Raw genomic sequence first — 15,053 nt, forward strand, 5'->3', positions numbered from 1 at the left:
CTGTGTGCTGCTGGGAGCTGCTGCACAGCGGAGCCATTAGGGCAGTGCAGTCAGACAGAAAACTCGGAATAACAACTTAAAAAACGTTTCTACCCTGCAGGAGAAGCTCTCCCTGCATTGTAGGTTACAATTCTGTTCAAATGCCTTTTAAGCGGGGTTTAAGAGGAATAATCAAAATTCCCTATGTATTTCTTTGAAAGCTCACAGCTATCTTTCAAAATTAGCTAAAGAGGTAAAACAGTAGCCAGGAAAAATCTTTCTGCCTCAGACTTACGAAATCTCTGATGGTTTGCTGGGCTATATGTTCACATAACCTGTATGCTGATGATAAATAATATTGCACAAAAATATTGTCCTTGGGAAATATCACATTAGTTCAGCCATTGTTTCCTTTGGTTTTTGTTTTTTTTTAATGTTAAAAAGCAAGATTATTATTTTGAGTAAAAATTTGGGTATGATGGCAAGAATTTTTGGAACTTGACAATTGGACTGGATATAGTACTGGATATGTTAGACAAGAACTAAGCTGCAGGAGTTTCGCTGATTTGCAGTTACATGAGGAGAAGTTATTTTCAAAGTCAGCACATTTATGGTATGAAAATTGCATTCTTTCCTTATTGTGAATAATAGTTCTTGCTTTTAATCTAATAATTTCTACTTATACTACTAAGCTTCTCCTTAGAAGATGGAGTGAAAAGCTGCAGTAATTTTCTTGTATTTCTTTGTGCAGCCGTGAGATATAGAAAGAAAAGGATTCCTTACCCTGCCTCTCTTTTAACAGAGCTACATCAGTTGCTGTAAGTCTTAGAGTAAGAACTGAGATAGCAGGGGAAGTTGGGTTTCTTTTAATTTCTTTTTCTTTTTTTTTTCTTTTAATTTCTTGGGTATACTAGTTTGGCATCGGACAGACGTGAGGCTGTTAAATTTGCTGTTTATGTTCCTGCAAGTGGATAATTAAATGTGGCGATCTTTCCTCAATTTAGGATGTGATTTGCAGGTCATTATCCAGGGATGATTCCCGCTAATGTCACTGGGACTTAGTTGAATGATTGATTGAGTTAACTTTCCTATTGGCCTGTGTGGTCCACAAAGTACAGAGCTTGTGTGTTCTTTGGAGTTGCCAACCCCAGGTTTTCTAATCTAATAATTTCAGGTCCATGACTTTAGATTAAGGCAGCAATTTGGCTTAGGGCTTTTTACCTTGAGTTCCAGAGGTCACTTTTATGGTATGGCATTGTAAGATTGTACTTGGAGCTGGAGTGGGGGGAAATGCAGCTTTTCATCCCTGTTTCTTGTAGAAATCCATCCTTGAGGTTGAAAAGTCAATTTTGCTTCTGTGTTACTCAAGTTTTTAGACTTTTTTCTGTATTTTACTAGCAAGTATTTGTAATGTTTAGTAAGCAAAGGTTGCACTCCTTACCCCAGTGCAGCATCAAGCTATACCTGCAAATCTTTATGCAGCTTTATGCATTATAATAAGATAAATTTGCCTTTGAAGTGCTGTTAGGTACAATCATTCATTGTAAAACAAAAAAGGAATAGCTGCTCTTCACAAGCATTTTTAGGAGCCTGGGAAATGAAGAACTTCAGCACACATGAGTTACGTGCACCCAGAAAAAGGATGAGGTAAGGTAAACAAAACAAAACACCAGAAAATGCAGCTGGCTGGGAGGCTGTCGCTGTGCAGGTCTCAGGAGTGATGCTTTAGGAAAGGGCTGTCTGGTGTGGGGTGCCAGTCAGCAGAAACTGTTTGGCTAAAAAAGGCTGTGTAGCTGCTGTCACTGCTCTTCGTTAGCCCAGCCAGTGTTCCCCTAAAAGAAAGGAATCAATAGAGACCAGGTCAATGAACTCGTGTGCTGCACAAAAATACTCTGGATAAATGAGCTCCTGTACAATCCAGGTCTGCTGGCTGCAGCAGTGACATGTAGGCTGCATGAAGGCTGCTCCTTAGCACAGTTACTGTAACTACAGTGATTATCAGGGCCTGTGTGTGCCTGCATTGATCCAACCTAAAAACAACCAGGAATGAGCAGCAGCAAACCCAGCAGAGAATTTCTGGCTCCAGGGGTTTTAGGTAATTCAAATGATGGGGAAAAGTTGCTCCTTTTAAACATCAAAAGCGATGTGGTCAGCAGGCAAGGGAGGTGATTCTGCCCCTCTACTCACACTGCATCCAGCTCTGGGGTGCCCAGCATGGCAAGGACATTGACCTGTTGGAGCCAGTCCAGGAGAGGGACCCCAGGATATCAAGGGGCTGGAGCACCTCTCGTATGAGGAATATCTGAGAGTTGGAATTGTTCATCCTAGGGAAGCAAAGGCTCCAGGGAGACCTTACTGCAGCCTTTCAGTAATAAAAAGAGACTTAAAAGAAAAACTGGGACAGAATTTTTAGCAGGGTCGGTTGTGAAAGGATGAAGGGTAATGGTTTTAAAGTAAAAGAGGGTTGATTCAGACCAGATATAAGGAAAAAAGTTTACCATAAGTGTGGTGAAACACTGTAACAGGTTACCCAGAGAAATGGTGGACACCCCATCCCTGGAAACATTCCGGGTCAGCTTGGATAGGGCCCAGAGCAACTTGTTACAGTAGAAGATGCTCCTGCTCATTGCAGGATCATTGCATTGCCTTGAACCAGGTGATGTTTAAAGGTGCCTTCCAACATAAACCATTCCATGATCCTGTAGACTGCTCACCCAGGTACAACTTAAAGATAAATGTGCCTTCCTGTGGGACTGAAGGCCTAGAGAATACTTGGACAGTTTAAGAGGAATCTTCTTAAGAGAGAGGATCAGATCCAATTGTCAGGCTGCAGCCTCAGATGAAGCACATTCTTTGAGAGGGTGTTTGAAGGAGAGGCTTCCTCATTGCAGGGGATGGGTGTGTACTAGATTCTCTTGTAATTAAAATTTCTGTTCTCTCCAGAGCTGTATTTCTAAGTAACAATTTTATTTCATTAAAGAGTATTAAGCTTAAGGTTATTATCATAGGTCCTAAGGAGAACAGAATCAAGTGTCATACAAAGTTTTGTCTGCAACAAGGATCTTTATCACAGCCTGGTTTGAAAGTGGGTACAATTCTCATTGTCAACATCACACCATATCTAATAGGGCCTTAAAGGATGCACAGATATGTACAGTGTTTGCAGAGAGTGAGAGAAGGTAGAGGTATATGTAGCTCGGTATGTGAGGAGAAGTCAGTCTCGCAAAGTTATGGAACCATACCTGTCTGTAGAAAATTAAATACTTAAATGGATGCTAAACACTTCCAGAAATATAGTAGTTAAATATTTAAATGCATGTAAAGGCCAAGGTTGGAGCAGGATTTGGAACAGAACAAATGTTTGTGCTTCAGAGTATAAACAAACCTCTTACTGAGGATAAGTGGAAATTTTCTCCCGTGTCTGAAATGCCTAGTGCCAGACTTTTCTTTTTATTTAAAGTTCTTTTTTTTATGAAGCCTCATATTCTGGTTGGTTTTTGATACTGTGAAATGCTTTACTAGTCAAGATTTTTTTTTTTACTTTTCCTATTTGGTGTTTCAGAATATAGGTAAGGATATATTATCTTTGTGGCATTGCTTTAGAAACATGGTTTGAATTTTTAGAAGCATTTTTATGCCTAATAGCCTTTTCAAAATTCTACTATGGACTTAACTCAATCCTTATTCTGTTAATGCTTAAACACTGGCTGGAAGTACTATGAACACTTCTTGCCAACATTGTTGTAGCTAGTGACAGTTCAAATTGTCTTATTCTAATGTTTATAACTTTTACAGTATGAGTGAGTGAATTGCCAGAAAAGTGTGGGAGATCTGGAATTCTCTGGACTGTTCAGGGAGTTGCAGTTGCTTAATTCAGTTTAATTTAAATGTTTGTGGCAAATGTAGAAAGGCCTCTGACTTGATTTAGCTTTGACATTTTTGACTTTGTAATCACTAGTAAGGTAGATGTGGAGATGATAAAATTTAAATTATTCACTCTTGTGAGGGTATAATTTTGTAAACAAAGCTAAATGTGTATATTCTAATTTTTATGGATAGGTTGATACTTAAAACTGAGGGAATTGAGTCAAACAAAAACTCCAGAGATGAGCTGTAATTCAGAGCCTTCTCCTTTTGTGAATGTCTTGTACCCTTTCTGCTGTTTGACTTTCCATTGCAAGTCAAAACACATCTCAGAATGGATTGGAGGCTGTGGCTTGGTTGTGGATTTTCATACAGTACATGGCATTTGATGCAAAGCCAGTTGCTCCACATGTATTCAGTCCTGTGCCTTGTAAGGAATATGAGTTAAAAAATTGTAAACAAAGATGAAGACAAAGAACCTGCTGTGTTCTGACACGATTTTATTTCATCAGAGCACACAAGAGGGAAACTTGTGCTCCATTCAAGTGACACACGTATATGCAGAAAACCTGTTCTTTGTCTTGGCATATGCTAAAGCTCTTGTTTTGTTTGTTTTGTTTTAATATATTTTAAAGTAGCATTTCCCTGCCTTGACTTATACTAGACCTGAAAGAAAAAGATTCTATTGTTTCTTCAAATTAGTGTTGAGCATGGCTCACCATGGCATTTGTATTGCACCATCTCTTTTACAGCACAGTTTGTTTCATACCAGGCTGTGAGAAGAAACAACTGTCTTTGCCTTGTCTCTGAGCATTTGTGTTTTGCGAAATCAAAGCAGTTAAAAAAATATTCTTCCATTCTTTCTGTACTATGGATTGTGTACTTCCCTTGAGTCTGACAGGGGCGTTCACTGTACATACAGGTTTTTTCATAAGAGCATTTCCAGCGCCCTACTTTATTTCCTGTTTGTATCAGGACTGGATCAGGTAAGCTATCAAGGTTCAAGAAGGGACATTTGTGTGGTTCTAGGTGTTTGCTTCTTATCCAGAAATAGGCTGGAAGTATTCATTTTGAAGGGCCTGAGCCTGAAAGTGCTTTGGCAGCAGTGCAAAATGCCTTCTTGTGTGTGTGTTTTTCTCCTGTGTCCCATCTGCCTCTCACACTCTGTGTCCTTTGCATTTTGCTGAACTTTGTGTTGGTTTCTGAGGCTTGGTGCCAGACTAATCTGGCCGCAGATGGCCCTTGTGCTAAGGACCACAGGGGAATGTTGCCTGATTGAAACTTCAGCATCCAGTCTTACTAGGTATACAGCTAGTCTGGGACCTGTCTAGGTCATCTGTATCCCATCATGGTTCCATGTGGCCTTCGTCCAAACCTCCAGTGACTTCAAACAGTGACTGTTCCTTGTGCTGGGCCAGCGCTCCATAGAGGTGTCAGCACACAGGGGTCTAACCTGCAGACCACGTCCAGCACAGATATTGTAAGTCAGGGTCTGAATGTGGATGTCTCAACTCATTTGGTAACAGTGCTGAGGACTGCTGGATATTGAGCTGATTTAATCCCTCAGGGAGGAGCAATGCCACAGAACCAAAGGCTGCCATACCTTACCTAGATGTCCCTTCCCAAGAGCTGCAGGTCTCTCAAAAATAAAGCATCCTGTACTGTACTGGGTTTAGTCAGCTTTAGACTTTGCTGGGGTGTCTAAGCAAAAGGTTGGAAACCTCTACATTATTTCTTCTTAATCTGTTACTTCATTTCTAAACTTCTTTTATCGATAGAATTCTGACTCATTCTCTATCTTAGAATTTCTCTCTGATGCTTGGTGAGAGTGGTGTGGCATTAATTTCCACTGCACACATTTCTGAGCTTGTTTTGATGTTTCTAGGTGTAACTGGGGCGTGGAGCCAAACTGCAATGCCTGCAAAGTCTGTTTGTGAACAGCTGTTCTGCGTTGGCAATGTGAACCAGGGCAACCATTTTCACACTGAAGTCATGGTCACGTGCTCTGTGTTTGTGTGTCATTTGCAGGATTCAGGCAGAATGCTGATGATCAAGGATGCAAATATGTAATGCAATAAAGTACCATGGAGCCAAGAGAAGAGAAATAAATGATGTCTGCTTTGTATTCATGACCAACAGCCTGGCAGCGTTGATGTGGTGGGCAAGGGCTGGTTAGAGTTCAGATAATTGTCCTCTCAGTGATTGCTGCATTTGCTACCTGTTCTTTAAATGGTCTCAACTTCATCTCTTCCAGGACAAACAAAATGAAGGAACTAGTGTCAAACAGTACAACCAGTATTTCTCAAGCCAGGAAAGCTGTGGAGCAATTAAAAATGGAAGCATACATGGATAGAATAAAGGTAAACTTAGACTTATTGTTGATATTTTGAATTCACTGACTAGTCTGTGGAACAGCATGCCCTTAATAATGCAGAAATCAAGAATCTGTGTTGAGCAATAAAACAATATTCAGTGCTGTGACTGAGTTACATACTGACTGGTGGGTTCTAGTGTAGAGATTTCCAAAGCCTGGCTTCAAGTCTGCTTCTGTGTGAGTGTCTGTCATGTTTGTCAAAAGTGGTATTTTGTGAAATGCTTAAAATCAGCTGGTGGGTGCACAGGTGCTCTTCTTTGTCACCTGTAGCTGAATAGAAGTGCAGCTATGGTTTCTTGGTTTTTCTCTTTAAGATCTAGAATAAGTCTTTAAGATATTGCAAAATTTTTGGATAATGATGAGACAAGCTGAATTGCTTTGCTTTGTTTTGTTTTAGTGCAGACACCATTGCACAAAAAAGTGTACAATTGCAGTGTGCACTTATGACTCTTCACACTTGATAACATGTTGTATGTGAAGATTTGGTTCCATCGTGCCTCTTATGGATTAAATATTATCATTAAAGGCGCTATTAAACAGAGCATTTCAGGTTTTTTAACCAAAAAATCCTGTGGATTATTCTTGTGTGTCATTCTGCTTTCCACTAGGCTAAAACTTTGTGAAATATCAAGGACCTGAAGCTAAAAATACCATAGAACTTTTCAAGAAAGCAATACTCATTTATTTTGCTCTCTTCTTCTGAAAATAGGGAATAATTATTTTGATAAAAAAATCCAGTCTCTACAAGGAAGAAGTTTTTAGTCTTTCCATCTTTAAAAAGTAATGCATTGAAATTACCCATTTCTCTACAAACAATCGTAACTGAGTTGTTACAAACTAACTGACATTATTAATTCAGTAGGACAATTTAAAAATGTTGTACATTGAAATCTTCACGTAGTCTTAACTCAGTCTGTTTGTCCATCCATCCTGTGTGCTGAAAGTCTGCATGTAGTCAGCGTGGGGACAGTAGTATACAGTTATGGTTTTTAAAATAGTCTCAGATCACAGACTCACCAGCTGGAGAAGTAATGTTTATAATTCAGAAATGTTAGTGCAATTCACATGAGTGGTCAATCTTGCTCATATGAAAAAAGGCATTTCAGTCACTGTGTTTTGTGGCAGTTTTTAATGATGTCTTGTAAGACCACTGAATTTGCAAAAGTAGTTCCTCTATTTCATAGTGTGTCACAAATTCATCACATAACCTGTTCACAGGGACAGGTGTTTGCTTCCTGCAGTAGAAGAAGGTCTGCCTTGGTTAGTCCCAGCTCAGGTCATGTTGCAGCTGCATGAACAGAACTGACAAGGAAGGATGTGGGTGGCAGAGGAAAGGGTTGGAAAGATCAAAAACAAAGTTGTTTGGCATTTGAAATTGTCCCAGTTTACTGGCATTTGAAATTGTTGATTCTTAGTAGATTGCCTTAAACTTGCTTCTGTATATGCAGTGGTAACTGTCACGTCCCACATCATTAGGTCAGTTTTGCAAATAGCTCCATTAGTTAGGTGTATAACATTCTTAATTACGTGTGCAAGAAAGACATAGCTGCAAGAAAGACGCAGGTTATTTTTACAGTCAGTTTAATTAAAATGAACACAGTTATTACAAATGTGGCAGACCTAAAAACCAGGTAGCTTGAAAGTGCAATTACTTCACTTTTTGAAATAGCCTGGGACCAAAAACACACCAAAGAAAATTTGGCATGTTTCAGAATTATGAGGGCTCCGACACTAACATAAAACAAACATAACTTTTCAAATTGCCTTAATTTCTAGAATTTCTCTGAACAAGCATATGAGGGATTGTGAGAAGCGGTTGATGGGCTTTTTATTCCTTCAAAATCTGCTTGGCTTTTTAATCTTCAATCAGTTAAGTGTATGTTTCAGCACAGTCAAATTTTATCAAGGGACTTTCCAGTGGTTTCAACAGGAGATTTTAAGTTCTCAGATCATTACTGTAAAGGTAGATAAATGAACTTACTTCCTTTTTTTCCTAGTGTTTTGCATCTGATTAAACTAGTTAGACATTTAACAAAATACCAGGGCTTTCCAAATAATTTAATTAAACCCTCTTTTTCAAATAGCTATAGCCAAGTTGTTATTGCCACGATGGGCAAGATCACATGGAAGAGACGTCTGTGTTATTGACGGGAAAATCAGAAGTTCCAGTTTATTTTTCTACTACAGAGGCACTTTGTTTCCAATGCACAGTAGCTGCTGTAACCAGCAAGAGTTGGGTCTACACATTAAAATGCTGTAGTTAAAAGTATGTTGATAGATGCTGACTCCCCACTGTGTTCTGGGTTTTTCAACTAATTTAAGAACTCCTGTTAAGTCCTCTAGCCAGTCAGAGCAGCAAAGAAGGGCTGTGTTCTGAGGTTCCACAAAGGCAACTCGCTGCTGAGGTGTGAAAGAAGCAGGACAACTCGAAAGAGGACGATGGAGTTATTGGTGTATTGATCAGTACTTGGAAGGAGGATTACTGTGGGTTTTTTTGTGAAACACAGGAATGCCAGAAGGATCATAATTGAACCTGTCTTACCTGCAAAGGAACAGCTAGAGTTATAAAGGAGAAGTAAGTAGGAAGCTGGAAACGCAGATTCCAAGCTAGGAAACACCAAAGTAAATCAGGTGAACAGTGGCCTCGTGACTAGTAGAATAATGTGTCTTCTAACGATGCTAGCAGTAAAACTGAGAAAGCAAAGTTGGTATTGGTGTTTATCAGAGTTGTCCTCAGAATAAAGCACTACTTAATCTTTTCTTTGCAAGCAGTGCTCTGACATTTAAGACCCTTGGCATATCAGTTATCATTCCATTTTCTTTTTCCTAAGGAAGATAGGAAGTATTCCTAACTGGTCCTGAATAGTGTTGGGAGATGAACAGTGAGAATGCCAATAATTGTGTGTGAATGTCTTTGTTTTAGATGTAAAGGATAAGCAGAGTGGGTGTTGTAGCAAGCATGGTAATTAGTCAGAATCCATGACAAGGCAGAAGACATTGTAATTGCAGCATTTTGCCATGTCACTGAAGCTTATAATTATTAGTGCAGCTAACAGGATGTACTAACTCTGGCAGTTTTTATCACCTCTGCTATTCTGAAATATAATGGTAAAATTTCACAGTCCTCCTGAGACTAATTATTTAAAGCATCAGGGTTGAGTGATTTGTTGGATTTTTTTCCCTACTATTAATTTGATAACCAGATGTGGTTTTTGTGAGAGTAAAAGTAATTCTACGAAATGTGAGATCAGTGTGATACATATATATTCCATCTTTTAATCCATACACATTAAAAGATTTTTTAAAAATGAGATGTTAACTTTCTGATAGAATTCATCAATCAAACTGGAGTCTGATTTTTTTTTCTTTAGCCACTTCTGCAATATGTATAAATTACTTTGAATTTGCAGACCAAGCCATGTTGCGTAGGAAAGCTGACATGATAAATGTGTTCACTTCATTTGAATATTCAAATCCCATGTATTTATTTTAATTCTTAGGAAAAGCTATTTTTAAGCTGTCCAACAGCATTGAGCTACAAATAACCCCAAAGGTGAGTAACAGCTAGGATAGATTGGGCTGCATTTCGCTCCTTCCATGGCACAGTGGGATGATCAGCACATCAGTGTGTACAGCACAGCCCCGGCCGTGGGGCACCTCTGGGGGCTGCCTGTGCCAAAGCACCATTCCTGCTGGAGCCTTGTGCCATGCTCATGCACAGGCCTTCCACCTCTTCACAACAATGACACTGAGCAGGAAACTTGCTGGAGGCAATATTGTATTTTGCTCTTTTTTGGGCCACAGGTCTGGCTCTGCCAACGCTGCTCACAGCCACAGGAACTCGTGTTTTCATTGCTCCTGGACTGTGATCAGCTCATTTAACTCCCTGTTGTGAATGGTCATTATTCCACTGTGCAGGCCTAAGTTACTCTACTTTTAGTGAAGAAATGGTTATAATTCACTTTTTTATGACTACTGTAATCCCAGTGGGAGGATTTTTCCTCTCGAAACCTTTTATTTGTTTAAGGGATGAAAATATATGGTCTAGTGCAGGTTTAGTTTGTGACAAAGATCATGTTCCTCAGTTTCTTGTTGCAGGTTGGTTTTTAAATAAATTGTACTATGCTTTGTTTAAAAGCAAACTAAAATGTGACTTAAACAGTATGACATTGAAGATAGGGTTTCTTTTCACAGAAAGGGGTGATGGGGCATTGGAGTGGGGTGCCCAGGGAAGTGGTGGAGTTGCCATCCCATCCCTGGAGTTAAGAAGTGACTGGATGTGGCACCAAGTGCCATGGTCTAGTTGACAACGTGGCTTAGGTCAAAGGCTGGACTTGATAATTTCAAAGGTCTTTTCCAACCCAGATGATTCTGTGAATGTGTTACTTTGCTTCACAACATTCTTACCAGCATTACAGACAAGTTAGATACAAAAATGTATGCTGAGCTTTGACTAGTGAAACATCCTTTTTTTTGGTTATATCATATCAAAGCACAGTAATATGTAGAGAAACAGGAAATTATATTATTGGGTTTGTCCCTCCTAAGAATGTGGTCTGAAATTGTACTTCTCTTCCATTGAATGAAAAGCAATATACTTGGGCTGATGTTGCTTATCCATGCATGAAACTAACAAGATCATTACAGGAAAATCATTGCAATCCTTTGTACTTTGAGGTCTGTAACTTCCAACACATTTTTGTTTTACCTGCTTCTTTCTTGAGAAACACTGGTCCTTGTGAATCTCTCTTCCGACTTTTTTCAGTTTTCTTTTTCACCTGTGCCCAGCAGTCTTCTGTTCATATGTAGTGTCTCTGCCACCCTTTTGTCTTACAGGCCAATTCAAAGACAAGCTGATTTTAAATAACCTTAACACTCTTATTTCCTCCATTAGGGGATAGCCTATACTGGGGTGCCAACCACAGGTTCTCCATAGGTTTAAGCATTCTACAAAGACATATAGAAATTAAAAATAAAGAAAATGAAGTAATAAAGTCTGTAACCATCTTCAGAAGTTCATTCAAGTTTCATGCAAATTCTGTTTCAATACCTGTTGACTTCATAGATCTCATCTGAAGCCTGCTATAGGCTGGGTTCATGTCAAAGCAAGCAGGGCGTGGGGAAGCTTAAAGCAAACACTGGGGACACACCTGCTACAAAAATACCAGAAATGGGATTTATTTCTTCTCTTCACTCTAGTTGTGCAAACATGCTGACCCTGGTGTTTGATGGGGCACAAGCTGTCACTGTGCTCAGAGAAAAGACTTCTTTGTAAAGACTCCAGAATTCATTTTCTCAAGTATCAGAATATTGAAAACCAATAATTCACCAAAGCAAAGAGATACAGATAGCTGTGAATATCTTACTGACTGATCAGAACAAAAAAATTTTGTATATACTTTCTAAATTCTTGAAAAAATAAATGAGTCACTATTGGCCTACTGCCATGAATATTCTTAAGGCACGAAGCTGCAAAAATTACAAGGTTTAATATTTCATTTTTCATTTACTGCAAAATAGCTTGCATTGCAAATATTCAACACACTGCTACATTTTTGTATGTGTTTGTATTTTTATAGACTTTACAGTAAGCATAAACCCATGTTCTGAATTTGGAGACTTGAGAAGTATTTATTTTAGAAGTATAAAAATATTAAGTTAAAAAATTAAGGTAGTGCTCAAATTTAAATGAATGCTGTGAATAAAGGACTACTTACAGTAATTTACTAAGCAGAAGACATTAGTCTTGCTTCATTGAAAAGAGCAGTATTGAACTTAAATGAGAGCTATGACCACATGGTGTTCAAGTTTTGTTCCTGATTTATTATTTCTTTTTAATCCCATGGTCATGTTCTTAAGGGACTTTTTATTTTGCAACCAGAGGAGCAGAGGATAGAGTGTGTGTGGAAAACCAATGAATGGGAGTAACAGCTGAAGCAGGTTTCTCTACAGAAACAGACACTTCAAGGAGAATCCTTATTGCTTATGGGTGGTTAACATACAAATGTTTTAATGACTGTGTGCTCCTGATCTCCTTCTGTTGCAGAGGAACAGCTCGACATGGATGATATCAATCAATACCACCTATGTCACTATGTTAGGTAAAATATGTGTAAGGATTACTAGGCCTGGCAAGAGCAAATTGAGAGATGTGTCTAATATTTAAAGGATAAAGCAAACTACTCCCTGTTTTATGATAGCTTCCATTATCATTTGTTCTATGAAAAATATTTATGCAATTCAGATTGGTTCAGAATTAAGTGTTACAGTAGTTCTCTCTTCTCTTCTATTAGGTATCCAAGGCTGCAGCAGATTTATTGGCATATTGTGATGCACACATTGGAGAAGATCCCCTTATTATTCCTGTACCTGCATCTGAAAATCCTTTTAGGGAGAAGAAACTCTTTTGTACTATCCTTTGAGTCAGTTTTCAATTAAAAATGTCATCTGCTAAAACTTGGTATCAGTGTTGCATGCTTTTAGCATTTTTTTCCTCAGATGTCAACACTTACCCCATAACTACAATATTTTTGGAAGGTAGTGCAATTTTGGCTAAAACCCCCCCTAAAATTAAAAAACAAAAAAAAATTAAAAAACTAAAAATTCAAGGTAATGCTTATCTTTCAGAGCAATGTACAAGTTAATTTCAGTGCTTCATAAATATTCTTTTGGTCTTAGTGAAAATACCAAGTACAGTATCAAATTGTAGATATCTTTGCCAGTAATAGATTTTTCTGGGATCTAAATGAGTCATATCAATTCTTGAAGCTATTTTTAACATTCTTATTTTCTTTGGAAGGTGAATTTAATTCAATTGCCTTTAAAAATTTCTATCTAAAGAGAATAGTGTGACCTTTTCCTCAAGTAGCACTATTTAGGAAAAAGTCCCAGTGATTTACAATGTTTACAGTGATTGCTCTTATACAGTAAGTGGTGTCTATAAATATGTTTTCTGAAGACTGTTTTTTCTTGACTACAAAAACAATCCTAGTAAAGTGCCATTGTAGCTCTGAGCAGAATGAAGATGTATAATTACACATCAGGATTGCATCAATAAAAATGTAGAAAAATGTGGTTGCTTGTATCTTATTTTGAATGATAATGACTTAAATTATTTAGAAAGTAAACTGAACTGTGAAGTAAGTGTTTCTGAGGGTTTAGTGGGAGGTATAAAACTGCCCTGAACAGCACAGGGAGAAGGTATTACATTTTCTGAGCAGCCCTCTACATGCTTTTGCCCGCTTTATGGGGATGTAGAGTAATGGTAAATAAAGGTTGCTCCAGGATATGCAGCGAGACCACTGTGCAGTTGACAGCCACTATGTTTGTACATTTTGTGGCCACAGATTAGTTAAGTTGTCAGCAAGTAATTTGTGGAGGTTCTGGGATGTTTTTTTTGTTTCAACTTTAAAGTGCAGTGAGAGGAAAAGAATGAGGTGTGGAATAAGACTGCCTTCTCCATGAAGTAAAATTAAGCTCCTACAAGGCACCTGATGGAAGCAACTGTGACTTTAGAAACTTTTTGTTGTTGTGGTTCTTCTCCTCATTAAAAAAAAATTAAAGTTCTTTTTCAATCTGATGCATTAGGACAGTTGTCTCAGTGCAGTACCTGATACGTCCCAGTGTATCAGCCAGCCCCATAAGGCAGGAGACAGTTTTGTTGGAGAACTGCATCAGTCTGAGCTGAGACTCTGAACAGCCACCCATAAGAGATCAAGCTTCCTCCATTCCTCTGCACAAACTTGTATTCCATAAACATCTTAAATACCTGCAAGGCAAAAAACTAGGTGAGGAATCGAGGGCCTTGGGGTATTCTTAAATGCTGAATTTAGATGCTGAAAAGGGCTGCTTGGTGAACAAAGCCACGTGCATTTCCCCCAAAGTGCATGGACCTTCTCCAGCTTATTTTTAGCAATTTCCATCGATGTCTGTTGTACTGTTTTGTGCAGTGGAAATACAAGATGTCTGCATTGTACAGGTTTTGTTTTCTTTGCTGTTTGGCTTGGATAATTGGCCTCATCCAACTGTGTGCACTGCTAGTCTGGGCACACAGGACAGGGGGCTTTGGATGCTGCTTCTGCTGCTGGCAGAACTCACCTCGTGTCTCACATGCAATGTTATTGTAAAAACCCCTACATACCCATATTCCTTTTAACCAGTAGGCTTTTGGGATGTCTTTCTCTTTCATTCAAATATTTGGTTTTTGAATTGGGCAGCTGGATACAGTATCTTAGCAGGCTTGACATACCTATGCTGAAAATCATTCAAGTATCTTGAACAGGTCTTATTTTTGGTAGGCTCATCCTTGGTTCCTATTTAGAAGTTTTCAGCTTAGGAATCCCATTCCTAATTTTTAACAAAACTGTTTATTAATGTATGGTGTGTTTTTATTTTGAGGGTAGAGAAATAGGGTTTAGCTAACTGAGTAGCTATTTCATTGACAGCAAAATAAAAACAGGCTTTCTGAAAATATTTATTTAAAAAGAGCAACAAAATGCTTAATAAGGTTCTTTAGGGAATCCTTCGTACAGCGTACATGATTTGGTAACTGCTCTGATCACCATGGCAACATTTTCATTTGTCCTTCCGCATGTATGGTTTTAACTGGAACAGCATGGGAGGAGAATATAGGGCATCCAGCTTTATTCTCAAAGGCTTTGTAACAACTTGCATTTGTGGCTCATCATTAACATTCCCATCTAAAATAACAAAATTGCCATGGCTTATTGCCGGATTGCAAACAGCTTGCTTTCTGTTTCCAATTAGGGTTAGTGTCTGATATCCTGAGACTGAAACGTTTCAGTGCTTTTGAGGGTCTCTGGTTCTAAGAGATGCT

At 38.6% G+C, this 15,053-nt stretch overlaps 1 protein-coding gene across 1 annotated transcript; it reads left to right on the top strand.

Annotated features, from left to right (window-relative positions):
* Positions 1-731: 731 nt before the first annotated feature.
* Positions 732-13,291, top strand: GNG4 (G protein subunit gamma 4). Its single transcript, XM_031058777.1, has 3 exons — positions 732-797; positions 6,098-6,203; positions 12,511-13,291. The coding sequence occupies exons 2-3, from the start codon at positions 6,108-6,110 to the stop codon at positions 12,637-12,639; spliced, it is 225 nt and encodes a 74-aa protein (XP_030914637.1). The 5' UTR covers positions 732-797; positions 6,098-6,107; the 3' UTR covers positions 12,640-13,291.
* The last annotated feature ends 1,762 nt before the right edge of the window (positions 13,292-15,053 follow it).

The sequence above is a fragment of the Geospiza fortis genome, unplaced genomic scaffold (genome assembly GCF_000277835.1).
Source record: "Geospiza fortis unplaced genomic scaffold, GeoFor_1.0 scaffold381, whole genome shotgun sequence".
In the NCBI taxonomy this organism is placed as follows: Eukaryota; Metazoa; Chordata; class Aves; order Passeriformes; family Thraupidae; genus Geospiza; species Geospiza fortis.